General features: G+C 40.7%; 1 protein-coding gene across 2 annotated transcripts in view; it reads left to right on the top strand.

Annotated features, from left to right (window-relative positions):
- Positions 1 to 16,054, top strand: part of pax5 (paired box 5) — a 60,260-nt gene that overhangs the window by 15,670 nt on the left and 28,536 nt on the right. Inside the window, exons 5-6 of one of the 2 annotated variants that reach the window (XM_074695848.1) lie at positions 876 to 1,001; positions 9,807 to 9,907. In XM_074695848.1, coding sequence (XP_074551949.1) covers positions 876 to 1,001; positions 9,807 to 9,907 — 227 coding nt within the window. Of the gene's footprint in view, positions 1 to 875; positions 1,002 to 9,806; positions 9,992 to 16,054 lie in introns of both variants that reach the window. The other variant, XM_074695841.1, reaches the window with a different exon arrangement.

Genomic DNA, 16,054 nt, shown 5'->3' with positions numbered 1-16,054 from the left:
TCAGACCTTCCTGGAGGTATACAAGATCAGTTTCATGGGCCGATCATCCATCACCCATCACTGATCACCCATCATCGATCTCCCAAAATCAAGGAAATCGGCACCGATGGATTGGTGCATGTCTAGTTACCACTTAAAATAAAAAACTACAGATTGTGACTCACCTTAGTTATCGTTACGGTGTTGGACTAAATGAATTAAAGTGCACAAACCTGCTTCACAACTCATTTTGTGTGTGTGATTCTGGTTGCACACAATATTTCAAATATGTCCTGTTCTTGGAGTCATTACATGTGGTCTAGTTTGAAGCATTTTATCAGAAATAAAGAGCAGAAATTCAGCTTGTAGCCTCAGCTACAGTTGTACAGTTGTAGACGCTGGCTAGACACTGTGTTAAGTGCATGTGATATCCTCTGTTGTGTATTTGAGCTCAAAACCAGGCGCTTTTTCAGAAAAACTTACCTAATGTGAAGAAGTAAAGCTTAAGCTGTTGCTCTTTTGTCTGTCCACTCAATAATAACAAACAGTCCAGCTGGTTTGGTTTATATAACACTATAATTATCATTTAACTTTTGATAAAGAGATAAATCAAAGCTGCTCCATTCATATTTCTTTTTCTATACGGCAAGCAAACCTCCTTTGTTGCTCTTGAGGGATGTCAAGTTTTTGACTTCCATGCAACCTTATGAGGAAACACAAGTAATAGAGTATGAAACATTCTGCCCCCCTCAACCCAAAACGTCACCCCAAGAAAGTTCAGAGGCCTTAAGTGTAACCCAGTCGTCACTATCAGGCTTAAACACATCAAAGAAATGTCACCCACACACACTTGACTCTCAAAATAAAGTGTTTGTTATCTTTTTGTGTCTCTGCAGCGACGTCGGTGGCAGCAACACAAGTTTCAGCGGTGACCAGCGACTCGGCCGGTTCGTCATACTCCATCAGCGGCATTCTGGGTATCAGCTCGGCTGCTGATGTGGGCAAGAGGAAGAGGGACGACGGTAAGCAAAGAGGATCTGTTGGAGGATGTTTTAGAGTGACTGTGCCTCAGTTTAATTGTTGTAGTGTTGAAGGCAGTTTTCAGGTGCTCTTTCATAAATAAACGACAAACACAAACACATAAACACGTTGCATGACGGGCAGACTCTGGACCACCCTGCTCAATCCCAGGTGGAGAGAACTCAACATAAGAAGATCGATGACAGGTGTGTGTGTGGGGTGTGGGATTTCTAAACCAAACATCTTCATTGAGAAGCTGGATTTGTTTACTATCAGAGCTTTACCAGAGAGCTACCTGAGAAGACAGTTTATGTATGCACTATTGATCATCCAGGCTGTCATACTGGATCAATGCTGCATGCATGTTAATGAAGGAGTGTGCACATGTGGGGGCTCCCACTTTAAGAGCTGGATGTACATGTTTGTATATGTGTGCGTGTGTGTGTTGTGTGCATGTGTGCGAGTGTGTGTGTGGTCGTGTCAGTGGCATTAAAAAGCCATCACACAGACAGTTTCCTGCGGTAAATGAGACAGGACCAGATGTCGGAGCGAGGGGGGGTGACAGAACGCCACTGGGGGCTAGTTCTCGCTCTCTCTCACACACAAAAACACACACACATGCACACGTATAGATTCAGATACACTATGGAGTCCTTTTCAAACTGCTGATACATTTTCAAAATAATCCAGGATGCACAGGAATGAATCCCAGATTCACTTTGAGAGCATAAAACTTGAATGGGAATTTGATTTACATTACTGCTCTTGGATAATTTTTATTAATCCTTTCTAAATAAATAAAAACTAAAAAACAGAATCATTTTTTGCAGTACATTAGTATTAAAGTATAGTCTGACACAGAGGGCACAGTGAAAGTAAGAAAGGAATATAGATACAAAAAAAATCACCAAAATGGAGCAAAAGCTTCCGGACAAAAATGTTATCTTGACCAAAAGTGAAGGAAAACAACTAACTGAAAAAACACAGGAGGTCTTTTTTGATAAAAACTGAAGCTGCTCCTTCAAAATAAAGATAATTTGACTTTTTTCAGGATGCAAAAGTCTTCTTTACTTGGTCCTGCACCTGAACAAGAGTTTAACCACTGTTACAGCTCTCTATTACACTTGACCTTTCACGTGTTTACTTTTCTTCCAAGGCTATGCTTTAATTAAAGGAATAATACGACTAATTTCCAGCCACCCCAATCTTTCCCACACTATTATGTGACGTCTGTGTGAACGACTCTGCGGTTGAATCTGCAGCTGAAATACAAGAAGCTCTGAGGAAGAAGAAATAGAAGCTCTGTAATCTAATTAGCTGCATCGTTGTTTCACTTTGTTCTCTTTGTGCATGACATGCCACACCATGTGCTACACGTGTGGTCTGTCTGTTTGTTTTTTACTTTACTCGCTTGCTCGTTTCATAATTCATATCAAATATATTGTATCACTTCACTGAAGCATCCGAAAAGGGTCGGTTCGAAGCATTGTGTCACTGGGCGTCACTTTTTATCTGCAGTGTTTCCGTGGCGGAGGTCTGCGTGGTCGGCTCTGTGGTCTAATTAACAGCATTGCTAATCACAGCTTCCATTAGAGCAGCCCCCGCTGGATAATGACACACACACACAGCAAGGGGCGACGGGGGGAACAGCATGCACTGACACGGACAGACAAACACATGCACACGCACTCACACGTGCACACACACACAGGCATATGCTTTCTGGTATGAACATAAAAACAACCAAATCACTCACTGGCTCGACTGTCACACCACCTCGCTTGTTGACTTGTGGTTAAATCTGTATCTTGTGGCAGGTGAATGTTTGGCAGAGATTGGTCAAAGTGAACCTCACCTGTACTTTCCATGGGGGAAGAAACATATGAAGAAAAGTGTAGAATAAATGCTACAGTGCAGTGGAGTTATGCATGTCTGAACTACTGTAGCTGTTGAGTTAAAAAGGTCCGTTCTTCACTGGAAAAAAATGAAATCTGATCAAGTGTTTTTGTCTTATTTTCGGTACAAAATTCCTTTTTAGACTTAATATGAGCCACTTTCACCTGACCAGTCCAGAAAAAATGTCTCATTTTAAGTTATTTAAAGACAAAAATGAAGTTTAAATTGCTTATAACTAGTAGAAAAAAATCTGCCAATGGAACAAGAGAAAAGTTACTTGTATTAAGACATTATTCTAGTTTTAGGCAAATTTCTCTTGTTCCATTGGTAGATTTTTTTTAACTTGTTACAAGCAATTCAGACCTGATTTTTCTTTTTAAAAAACTTGAAACAAAACATTTTTCTGGGCTGATCAGTTGAATGTGGCTCATATCAAGTATGATTAGACAATTATTTCTTAAAATGAGACAAAAACACTTGATAAGATCTCAGTTTTTTGCAGTGTTTGGTTTTAAAGAATTACAGTGAGGTTGTGTTGTTTCTTCAAGTCAAAGCAGGCAAACGCTACTGTTAAAGAACAGATGAATCCCATCATTTGTTTTGAAGTAAATTTGGGGGCTTTTTATAGCTTTTAATTGATAAGACAGCTGAAGAGGAAGACGTGAAACGTAGGGAAGAGAGAATGGAGGAACGACCTGCGGTGATGGGAATCTGGCAGGGAGTCAAAGTGCTTCTGTAAATCAAAATATAGAGAGTGCTTGCCCAACTACCAAAACACTGTAGTGTGTAGTTCTCACTTAAAAGAAGATTAAATGTGTAGTTTGCATTTCTGTTGGTGTCATAGTATTTTATATGACATTTCTACCATTTTTAACCAATCAAATAATCAGTCCCATTAAATGTCAAATGGTGAAACTACAAAACTTAATGATATGGGTTTTTGTTGTACTGAGCAGGTCAGTTTGCCATAGACATCAATGTTTCCTCTTTCTCATTTCAGTTTTATTTTCACAGTGTAGTAGACTGCTAAAATCATATTTGTAGTGCCTTTTTTGCACGATACTAGATTTTTATGAGAGACATTGGTTACACCACCTGACATTTATCAGTTACACCAACTGGCTACGTCTTTCACCACTAAACATCAGCATTTTTGTGGCCATTTTCTCTGAAGTCATGCTCAGGTTTAGAAGCTTAAATGCTGTTATGTCGTCATACCATTGGGTTTCATTTAATAAGTTGTGTTGATGTAGAATTTAAAGTTGTCATTTTATTAAGAAATAAATAATTAGGGAGAAAACTAAGCTTAAAGCATGTTATAAGGGCCTTAATGGAGGGAAGCAACATATTTGATTACCGCTTCTCTAATATCAGACAAATGTTGCATTTAAACACTTATTATTGATAGTTTGTTTTGACCAAGTCCAAGTAAAGTGTTTTAGATAGGACAGTAAACCTTTGTTATTGTTCTTGTGACACCAAACAGTAATATTAGCCTTCATCCTCTATCTAGCTTACAGTGATATCTAATGTGATGCTAATTTTAGCTTTTCTCTAACAGATGCTTATTGATGATTGAATATTTAGCTTTAACACATTATTACACATTGTCGTTCAGTTGCAGGTTAATTTAGGCGCAGTAAACTGAAAATGCTTTGAATTTATATGACATACTAAGTGGAAAACAGCTGAACGACAGCGTTTAAGCTCCTCAAACTAGCCCCGGTGGCTGTTACCAAACAGGTGGAGTGTAGGTGTTGACTCTTACCACCTCAGATTGGAGTAAATGCTAACTTAACTTATTGAGTGGAATAAGTGTGTTTTTGATTTGTGGTGTCGGATTGTCACATAAAGATGCACCAACTATCGCATCATCGTATCGTTTCTCACTGTGTCTCAACATCATGTCAGAAATATCCCAAACGTGTGTGACTTCAAACTTCAATCTCATCTGTAAATCAAAAGCATAGAAAAAGCAGCTGTTTAAGTTAGCAGCACACAAGAAGGCACGTTCATGTTGACGTGTTTCTGAGTGAGTGTGTGTGTGTGCGTCTGCAGCAGGAGTGTGTGTGTGTGGGGGGGTAAAGCCCTGTGGTGACCTGTGCCCTGAGCCAAGGAGAGGGGAAGTGGGGGGTGACCAGGGGGCAGAATGTAGATGAATGAGAGTGAATGGAAGAACTTGACTTGTGGGGCCAAAAGGGGACTATTGTATCTTAACCTATTCTCCTGCACACAAAGGTTTGTGTGTGTATGCGTGTATGTGTGTGTGTGTGCTGCCTGGGTGTGTGTATCAAACTTGGATTTAAAGTCAAGGAAAGTGAGATAGGACAGAGTGTTTCTTTCCTCGAGTGTATGCAGCATGTTTACAGGAAAATTATTTAAAGTATTGTTAAGGACAGAGAGGGATTTATTTTTACCCAGAATGCAGTGCTGACCCCTCACCCCGTTGTGCATCCACTGTGACATGCAGCAGCTTAGCAGATAAAAGAGGCTGGGAGTGAGCAAAAGATGGAGGATGGAGGAGAAGAGGGAGGCGGGCCCCGCCCTTCACCCTGAGTCTCTCTGTGTGCTTCCTGCCCCCCCCAAAAAAACTTTGATCTGTGGAGTCAACATGGGACACACACTTACATACACACACACACACCAACACACACAAATGCACAAGCCTGGGCGGTGAGGTCAGACTTAGGGCCCTTGTCCCTATCAGTATGATAATCTGTGTCAAGTGCAAAAAGATGCACTGTGGTGTTGTCTACTCACACACACACACACTCACACACACACACACACACACACACACACACACACACACACACAGAAGTAGAACATGCACACACATGCAGGTGCCAAACCATCAAACTCTCAAAGGTATTTGGATTTAATAATTCAGCTTTTCCTGGGTTTTCAAATAAATGGCAAATACAGGCCAAGTCGGAGGGAGAGGGTGATGGAGGGAGAGGGTGATGGAGGGAGAGGGTGATGGAGGGAGAGGGAAAGAGGGAGGGAAAGAGGGAGAGTAAGCGGAAGAGAGAGGAAAAAAGCAGAAAGGAGAGAACAATAAGGGCTCATTGTTTGTTTTGTTCTGCTCTGAAAAAGAGGGAAGAGAAGCGCTTCCCTTCTGAGACAGACTCACAGAGATAGAGGCAGCTGTGCGTGCGTGTGTGTGTGTGTGTGTGTGTGTGTGTGTGTGTGTGTATCAGCGTGTGTGTGAGTGTATCCGACAGTGAATAGGATTTAACCCGTCACGGCAATGAGTTTCTTTACCCATCCATGGATACAATGAGACCAGCCGGATATCAAGCTACCCACCCACACAGACACAGACACACACACACACACACACACACACACACACACACACACACACACACACACACACACACACACTGGTACAGATAAATGAACTATATTGATTATCATAAATAAAGCTTTGTTCTTACTGCCCGATTACAGCAGGGTTCTGTTGTCTCCTTCGTTCTCATTCTTTCTCTGGTCTTTTGTGGATCCTTCGTTGTGACAGGTTGGGTCAGTCTTTCAGAGTGTATTTGTGTGTGTGTGTGTGTGTATATGTGTGTGTGTGTGTGTACGACAGAGAGAAAGCAAAAAGCAATAAGCTGGCTGAAATGGTGCCATCAGAGCTACATGATTGATCAATTGAATTCCATCATGGGGACTGGCCGGTGGGATTAAATGGGTCGCTGTGGGTTACCAGGCTAAAGCATCATACGGGCTTTATCTCCCCCCTGATTGGTCTGTCACCAGAGACCTGGACCATACACTCACTCTGCTCCCAGCATCTGTATATGAGTGTGTGAGGGACTGTCGTCAAGAAAGAGAGATTATGATCAAGCAGTGTGTTTGTGAGAGTGAGTGAAAGAGGTTTTGTGTACCGAGGAGGTAAAACGAGGTTTAGTGGGTTCAGAAGCTCTGTCTGAAAGTGAGAGGCAGTCAGAGACTGTTTGAAGATTCAAGGTCAACAATAAGTCCCAGAAATGAACCCAAGATGATTGTGACCATGTGCTAGTTGCTAGTTCTGGAGTTAGCATATTTGAATTAAGCTAACAGGCATCAGCTACTAAAGGACACATGCAGGTAGGAAATACAGTTAACCAGGTGAAGCTATTGAGCTGTGGTCATTTCAGTCTGAATGTGTTGATCTGGGGCGGCGCTAAAGGTTGCATAGCATGGGTTCATATCCAGCCTGTGGCACCTTTCCCACATGTCACTCTTGTCTTTTTACCTGCTCTATCTGCAGCCCTGTCTTCTCCAGTTCAAGGCTGAAAAACACTCAAAAAATAGCGCTAAAAAGAAAACAATGTGTTAATCTGCATAAAACTGGTGAGCAGCAACATCAACTTTGTGGCTTTCTAAACTTGTTCAGGATATCACACTGAAGCTAATGATAAATGATAAACCAAAACCAGTTTGTGACACACCCTTTTGTCTACCTCGTACCAAAGAACTGATTCAATCACCTGTCTTCTTAATCAAAGCGCAAAAACTCTTTGTTTACATCTTTTCAAAAACGTATTAAGGGAATTCAGTAAAACAACAACACTTTTTTGTAGGAGAAACTGAAAAACTCTTTGATTCATGCACCTTTTCTGGCAACTTTTGGCGTAGTGGTGATGTCTTCTTAGCCTGGGTCAATCAGGGTAAACCCAGTGCTACTACCGTAACACATCTGAAAACAGACCCAACAACAGACTTCTTTTAGTATTCCTCAATTACTTAATCCAAAATGACTTTTCTAGCCAATCAGAACAGAGTATTTCTAACCAGTCACTGAAATTTTGGGCTGGACTAGTCTGATTTCTTTAGATACAGTCAGCTTCACATTGTAGCTGGGGGTGAGGACTCAGGTACTCTTAACTCTGGCAACAAACAAGCTGTTGTATCCTTCAGTGAGTTGTTACCGGTGGTTTAAGGAACAATTATAGAACACTGGAAGAGTAATCAGGCTTACCTAGGTGTAGGTACCTTTCACATCTAAAACGACAGAGAATCAATGCAGGCAGTCAGTATTGGTACACAACAGTACCAATTTTTGGTACTTTTCAGTGTATATGTGGTAATAAATATTAATTTGTTTCATTATAAAATCTCAAAGTTTTTCAGTTTAACACATTTATTCTTCATTATGTAAACTTGCAATTCTGTGTTCATGTCCTGCGTGGGAAATTACCTTCTCTTTCATTCTCTCAGAGTCACAAGAATGTGTTTATGTACTGAAACATTGCACTCTTTGATTTTACGCGAACTGGTACTTCCCTTACGAAAGAAAAATATATGTACCAATATATTTTTTGAAATGTGTTTTAATATACTATTTATATATTATGATATACATGGAATAATATATTTAGGGCACATATACAATATGTTATATATTCATTTAATATATTGCAATATATAGCAAAATATACAAATGATTGCCGCTTTCCATATATTGCAATATATTGGAAAATATAAATACTAAATCTCATATATGGGAATATATTACCTAATATATGACATGTTATTTTCTAATATGCAATATATTTTTCTTTCGTAAGAGATGGTACTACAGACGGATTTCAGTCGCTACCTATAAAAGTACCTAATTCGATATCCATCTCTAACGCTACATCACCAACCTAGTTACATCGCCTCTGATAAATAATCTCACATCTGCTCTAGATATAATGAATTACCTCAACATAAAGCAGCCCTTAAAATTCAGAGTATATATTTTTCTTGTATTTGAACTTGTGATTTGACCCCTAGAAAAATTCTTACACTATTTGGAAAAGAGGAAACTGAAGAGGCTGACTGTAGACATAAACATATTTAGATTTTGGATCCCACAGGCAGCCTGACTCGCCCTGTTGAATGTCTTACAGCTATTTATGGGATGGCGACTGTATCTGTTTAGAAAAAAAGCCCAACTGTCAGGTGTTAAATTGCAGTTTGGGTTTTGTAGAAGAATTTGTCGCTTATAGGTGAAATTTGTGAATGAAAGGGATGAACAGAGTAGAATAAATATTTTGACGTGCTCAGGGTACTTCTTTAAGACTTGGAAAGATGATCCAATTCAACCTGTAAAAATTGGGATTTATCTACTGTATAAAGTTGAGGATGCTAAGTTCATAAACCTTGGCTCTGATGTTCTTTCTGTCTTTCTCTGTCTTTGTTTTCCTCTTTGGGGTCCCCGTCTGCTGCAAATGGATCTATATTCTCAGTCCAAATAAAATATAAATCTGAAGCCCCTTCCCCATCCTTACCTGTCCGTCATATCACTCCCCCTACTCCCAGACCCACACTCGCACACACACTCGCACACACACACCAAACACACAGTGACCCCCAGCACTAAAATAGGCTCTCAGGAGCGGTACGGGGCGATGAATTGGCTCTATAGCCGGGGATTTTCACCCTCATCCCCTTTTTCTCTTTATCTTTCTCTCTCGTTCTCTCTTTCTAATCATTTGTGGGCTGCGACTCTTCAGAGTTCTTATAATTGTCTCGTTCAGTCCCTCAGCCTCGCAATAACTGCAGGATACGAGGGCTCACAGTCTAATACTGATACCACAGCCATATATATATTTGTGTGTCTGTGTGTGTATGGGTGTAATGACAAGAGGGATGGAGGAGCGCGAAAATATGAGAGGCAGGAGTGTACTTTCGAGAGATCAAGGAGAGACAGCGTCTGTTTGGTAATGGATTGCATTTCTATAGCGTTTTCTCTGAGTCTCCACAATCTATGAAGACCCTTAGTCCTAAATCAGCTCAGCTGGGTTCACCTGAGTCCACACTTCTCTCAAACTCCTCTCTCCACATCTGCCTCGGTGATTTGTTTCATTAACTTCTTTTCTTCTTCATCATCTTTTCCTGGTTCATCACACTCACACCTTTCTCTTGTCTTTATGCAGGTTTGCAGGAGTCACCGCTGGCCAACGGGCACGGCCACAGTGGGCGGGACTTCCTCAGGAAGCAGATGAGAGGGGAGCTGTTCTCGCCGCAGCAGATCGAGGTATTGGACCGCCTGTTTGACAGACAGCCTCCCTGTCCAATCCAATCCAGCTCTGACCTCTATGTGAGCCCTGACTCTGGCAAGGTAAGGGCGTGGCACCGTGCAGGCTCTGGGCTTAGGCTGAGTGTGGGGACAGGTCAAGGGTCAGTGAGATTGTAACAAGCTGTTGTGTATTTTAAAGGCAGAGTAAAACGCCAGGAGAGCTTTTGGGAAATGAGCTGCTATTGGAGAGTCTCCAGCAAGGTCACGTAGTCCTTTAATTCAGGGGAAATGTTTCTGTGTTCCTAAACACTGCTGTGTATGCTTTTACTCTGTAGTGATGCAGGTTTTTTTTGTAATTTCTAAAAGCATCTACCAGTCCTCAATAGGCTGGGAATTAAAGCTGATTTTGTCCTTTGGAATCAGGTACTTGATTCAGGCCATGTCCACACATAGCTGGGTATCTGGAAAACCACATGTATTTTTATATGTTTACGCCTGTGTTTTTGGACTGTTTATTTGTGACAAAAGTACTTGTTTGCAAATACACATGTTGTCACCAACACAAATTCCTATGTGTTAATTTATACAAATGGCAAATAAAGGAATCTGAATCTGAGAGTCATCCACAGGAAACCGCTGTTTTACATTACAAAAAACAATGTTTTCTGAAAACTCAAGCCAGTGTGAAGATTTTGGAAAACTCTGGTTTCTTGGTTTTGTGTAAATCACGGGAAACAGAGTCTTTTGGTTCCCAAACATCACAGGTGGATGACGGGGCTCATTCTGATTGGCTGATAAGGGTTTTATGTCTTAAAAACATTGCCAAATATGGGTTTGGCATGCTTTGAGTTACACTTCTCAGCAGATTTCCCGCTGCGTGTGGACAAAAATATTTTCAAAAACAAATGAAGAGGCGATATTCATTTTTTTAAAAATACCCAGCTATGTGTGTACAGGGCCTTAGAATCACTTGGACTTTGTTTTGTTTGGCGGCCCTCGTCATGTCGTTTATTTCTGGCATGTAGGAGATTTTGGTTGGCTGTCAACATGCCTGTCTCAAACTTTATTCCAATTTTTTCCAATATGATAAGTGAGGTTTGAGCACAAAATTTGCAAGTGGTGGTCATGCACCATAAAAGATCCATCATCTACAAACAAGTACAGTATGAGTCACCTTTCTTTCACTGAATCAGTTTTCACAGATGCTAAATACATTCCTAAATTATCACCTGAAAGCTCAACATGAAATGAAACAAACAAGGGAATCAAACTGAGCTTCATCTAAAGACGTTTGGATATTATCCAGGATCAGAAGGGTATCCAGGAGGGTGAATGTAGATCTGTAACACTGCAGCTCTGGAAACAGTAAGGACTTTCTGTTTGACCTTATATGTTTTTCATTGTTTATTTAATTCTCAGTTTGTGGTGAAAAAGAAACTTAATGAGGATAATAAACATCCATTATAGATCCTGACAAAGGGTAGTTTCTTATTCTGTCTCTCTTACTGCTGTTGTCCAAAGAAATGCTTGTCTCTGCTTTTAGCTAAAAGCCTGTCCTGCCTGCTATGCCTTGCCATGCCATGTCAATCTTAAAAAGTTTGCCAAATTGTCAAATTGATATCGAACTCCAAATTGTGTTTTGTTCGATCATCACATCCTCGCTGATTTCATTTTTCTGCTCTGTCATACTGTGTGCCCTGAAAGCGTTAGCATGCAGCCGTGTTTCCCTGTCAGTGCGACAGTCTGCTGCGAGTTTCTGAGCTCTGATGGATGTTGTGATGTCTGCAGCAGAGATCCAGTCAGGCCTGGCCTATTGATGTTTCTATAATCTAGATACACTGCAGGGGTTAATGAGCATATTGACCCGGCTCTCATTATGACCTCACTTCCTGCTGCTCAGGGACAGCGATGAAGCCGTGCGTATGCTGATGCATCTTGGGAATGTGCTGCATAAGTGTGTGGTGTTTGCATGTGAATGAAAAGAAGATGGAAAAACAAGTCTGTCTGTGTCTTGATGCTGCATCTAAATTGACCTCCCGCCCTTTTGCTGCAGGAAGTTAATGTAATTCTGAGTGGAATGGACAGGTGTAAGTAGTACACTGAATAACAAAACAACAACAAGCTAGCATTTGTATTCTCTTCTTCACTAACCTCTCATTTGCAGCTCTCCGGTCAAAATTAAGGAAATGCTTTTCCAGTATCTCAAAATGACACTTTAGTTTCCGTAACCTTTAAGATAACGCTAACTTGGGCTTTCTTTATTCAGTAAGTGTCAAGGGCAGGAGGATAAACACACACAGGAGGAGTGGAAGTATATGGAGTTACATGAAGGCTACAGCCTTAGACCTTTAGGGCACAGTTTAGCTTTTTAGCTCTTTCTCTTCCGTGTGACCGACATGGCGACTTGGAGTGGCACAGGGCGAGAGGTCGACAGGGATTGGCTCTAGTACCTCTATAGACTACGACTCAAGACTATAATACCCATGATTCATAGGTCAGTGTCCTCACTGAGCCCGGTCAAGCCGCTGGGGTCTGGGGATAGGAGGCTTTAGACTGTGGGTCGCCCTGGGGTCAAACTGGAGCTGCATTGTGATTAGAAAGAGGCACACACACACAAAAATCTACATCACTATCTGTCCCTCTACCTCCGCTCACTGCGCTCGTCCTGTCTGGTCGACCACCCCCCTCTTTCCCCAGCGTGCATTTCCCAGAGGGAATGATTGACAGTCATACCCTTAACGTTGACACACTGACAGCTACAGCTCAGCCTCTTTGGTATGTGGGCTGAGGTGTCTTTGTGTGTCTGTGTTTGTGTTTGTGTGTAAGGTCAGGCTGGTGGGGCTATGGTCAAGGAGGGTCACACCGTGTTGTGGCTGACATTCCTAAATGAAGCCTTGGACCTGCTGTTGGCTGTGGTGCCTCCGCAGCTGTGTGTGTTTGTGTGTGTGTGTGTGTGTGTTTGTGTGTGTGTGTGTGTGTGTGTGTGTGTGTGTGTGTGTGTGTGTGTGTGTGTGTGTGTGTGTGTGTGTGTGTGTGTGTTTGTGTGTGTGTGTGTGTGTGTGTGTGTGTGTGTTTGTGTGTGTGTGTGTGTGTGTGTGTGTGTGTGTGTGTGTGTGTGAGTTAGAATTAAAATGTGTGTATTTTTGAAAGAAAGAGAAAAAGGGTGGCTCATGAGCAAAGGTGCAAGTGGCTCAATTTCATGTGCCAATCGTATATTACAATGCTATACTAATATACTGTAATTTCAGTAGTTATTTCCAGCTTCTCATTATCTTTCAGCTTTCTGGCAGTGAAAGACGAGCCTCATTCATTATTTCTTTGTTCGTTCTCACTGGAACAGATAAAAAAAGTAAAATTGCTCACGTTCCTCACAAGCAAATCTTATTTTATCTGTCACTAGTTGTTACTCTTCTATCCTGTTTGTCTCAGACCTTTTCTTTATCTCTCCACACTAACAAGCCATCCTTTTATCTCATCTCCCTCTACGGCTCTTGTTCCCTCTCTCCCTGTAGTCTATTAAGTCCCACTATTAATTTGTGTGTGCGTGCTCAAATGTGTGTCTGCATGTGTGCCTGTCAGAGAGAGTTCATTTGAATTTCCCTTCAATCACTTCCTATTACCCAGGTGATAAATCAGCAGGGCTGATGGAGCCCTCACCCATCCGTGCTGCTCTGGGTCCAAATGCCCAATCCAGCACCAAACAGTCTGACTACACTGAGCTGAAGAGACAAAAAATGAAAATCTTTATTATCCTAGACGTCCTAAAGAAAATTAGATAACTAAAAAGATCAAATCTCTTGATGGGTGCAGTCAAAGGGCGCTGACTTTTTCATGGTGCATACTTTTCCTCATGGATGCATTTTTACATTTAATCATCTCTGTTTCATAATATTCTCTTTGCAAACTAATACAAATGGGTAAATCCCATAACTGCAATGTCGGAGACACAGTAAGGCAGTAGCTAATGTGTAACTATAGCTGTGAATCTCTGAATACATCCCAACTATCCAAGCTCAGCCTGAGTTCATCTTACATCTCCAGACTGATTCACAAAGAGTTAAATTCATCTTGATATTTTTACCAGGTGTGAAAGAAAATGCTTTTACTGCTCGGAGTAACAAGAGATCTTATTTGATGAAGGCTGCTCAGCTGGTTAGCTGCTTCACACTCCTATGAGGCTTTAGTTCAACAGAATACAAACACATTTTTTAAGCCATGATCAAGTTTCCAATAGTCAACATTTCAAACAACCCCAACCCTTTAAATTCATTTTTTACTGACAGGTTAGATAATTCAGACCCCTGCAAATCATTTGCAGCTAGGGTTTCAACATTTCAGGAATATTCAACATTGGAAACTTTCCAAAGGAAGGTTTTGGAAATTAGCAGAAATTTGGGGGTTTGTTTATATTTATATAACATTTTGGTTTGTTATAAGCAGACATGCATGCAAACATGACTAATGCAAAAAAAAAAAAAAAAAAAAAAACACATTATAAATGAATCTTCTGGGAATTTTCAAGAATTTAACTGTCTGACATTTGTCATAGCCAGCCTCTACAAATTATACACACTTTGATGAGTATTTATGAATTTAACTTTAATTTGCCCTTTACTCAGTTAACCAAATCATCAAGTATGTTGCCCACAGTACAATCATCAAGGCTTACCTTGACAGGACTTCAAGACTCCAAATCCTGAAATGTGGTCTCAGTGGAAATGCTATAGGCTAGTGAAGTAGTGACTAACAATGATCAAATGTGCTTGGAGTTGTTTGCACATGTGATTCATGGTACACAGTTTAATTTACATTAAATTATGTTGTTTCAACTAAGACCAGTTTTGCAAACCTCTTTCAGGTTGATCACAAAAAAAATCCCAAATTTCCCTTGTTTTTTAATTATAGAAAAACTCATTTAAGTTGATGGTAAAAAAAAAAAAAAACCTTGAAAATTTGTAATGTTCCTGAGTTAAAATTCCCTTGGAAATTTTTAGGAAACTTTCCTGAAATGTACCTGAAGTGTTCACCCTTTTTCAACCCTAGTTGCAGCCATCTTTGATGTTTATAAAATGCCCTAATCACATTCTCACTTTTAGTCACTGTGTCAAAAAACCCTATAATGCAAGTAGTTTCAGCTCTTAGCATTTGCTAGTCTTAAACAAAAACATTGTATGATGTTACTCAGTGCAACAATCTTCCTTTTTATTATGTTTCTGTCCTGTTTGGGTTACTGTGGAGTGCCATGGAGCGGAAGCAGACAGAATATCTACATCAGTCATGAAGTTTTCAGCTCATTTGTTAGAATTTACTAGCATTGATCCACTATTACATTTCAAACTTAGAAAACAGCCAGTTTTGCCCAAGTTGGCTGTATTTAAGCTTCAGAGGTGTATCTTTTTTTTGCATTACTTTCTGACCCTTTCAGCTGATATCTTTGTACCCAGTTTTGCCCATCACCTCACAGTTTTTTGAGCTGCCCCTTAAATATCTTTGTTTTTTTATCTTCTTCTTTTTTTGTCTCAATTTGTGTTTAGTTTTAGTTATAACCTTTTCAATCAGTGTCATGACGTAGTCCAAAAAGGTTTAACTAGTCTGACAGTTTGTGGTTGATACATGTAATGGTAAAAAGAAAACATTGGTCGCTGTTATAATGTGTCATGGCACTTCTCTGCAGTAACCATCAACAGCCTTTTTAATTCATAAATTAGAAATCTGAGCCCAAGTTTCCATTCAAAATTCATAAACTTCTGCAGCCTCTCCGCAGAGTTGAGGTCTATCTGGCCTGTCAGGAAATAAATATCCTCCCCACTGCTGCCACGCTCAGTTTGAGCGCAGATGAATTCCTTCCCTGCAATCCCTGTCTCGGTTTGTGGGCCTCTGAGGGAATTGTATTTGTTTATAGTGAAGCCTTTTTCCATCAGGAGTACACAAGACAATGTGGAGAGAGGGAGAGAGACGGATGGAGAAACCCAGAGCTATTTGGGGAATGGAGAAAAGGGGAAATACTATTATGCAAATGGTGCAAGCCATCGGAGCAGGTCCGCGTGTGGGTGTGTGAATGTGTGTGTGTATGTCAGAGGGCCGATTAAGGCTCATCTGTTATTGATGTGAAATTTGGACCAAACTATTACCTTCACAAATGTGAGTCAGTGGTCCAACCTGCCA

Source organism: Halichoeres trimaculatus, unplaced genomic scaffold (assembly GCF_033239565.1).
Source record: "Halichoeres trimaculatus isolate MK-OKI-2021-1 unplaced genomic scaffold, fHalTri1.1 fHalTri1_scaffold_2, whole genome shotgun sequence".
Classification (NCBI taxonomy): Eukaryota; Metazoa; Chordata; class Actinopteri; order Labriformes; family Labridae; genus Halichoeres; species Halichoeres trimaculatus.
Note: the sequence above shows the minus strand (reverse complement) of the source record. Positions and strands in the feature narration are given on the sequence as shown.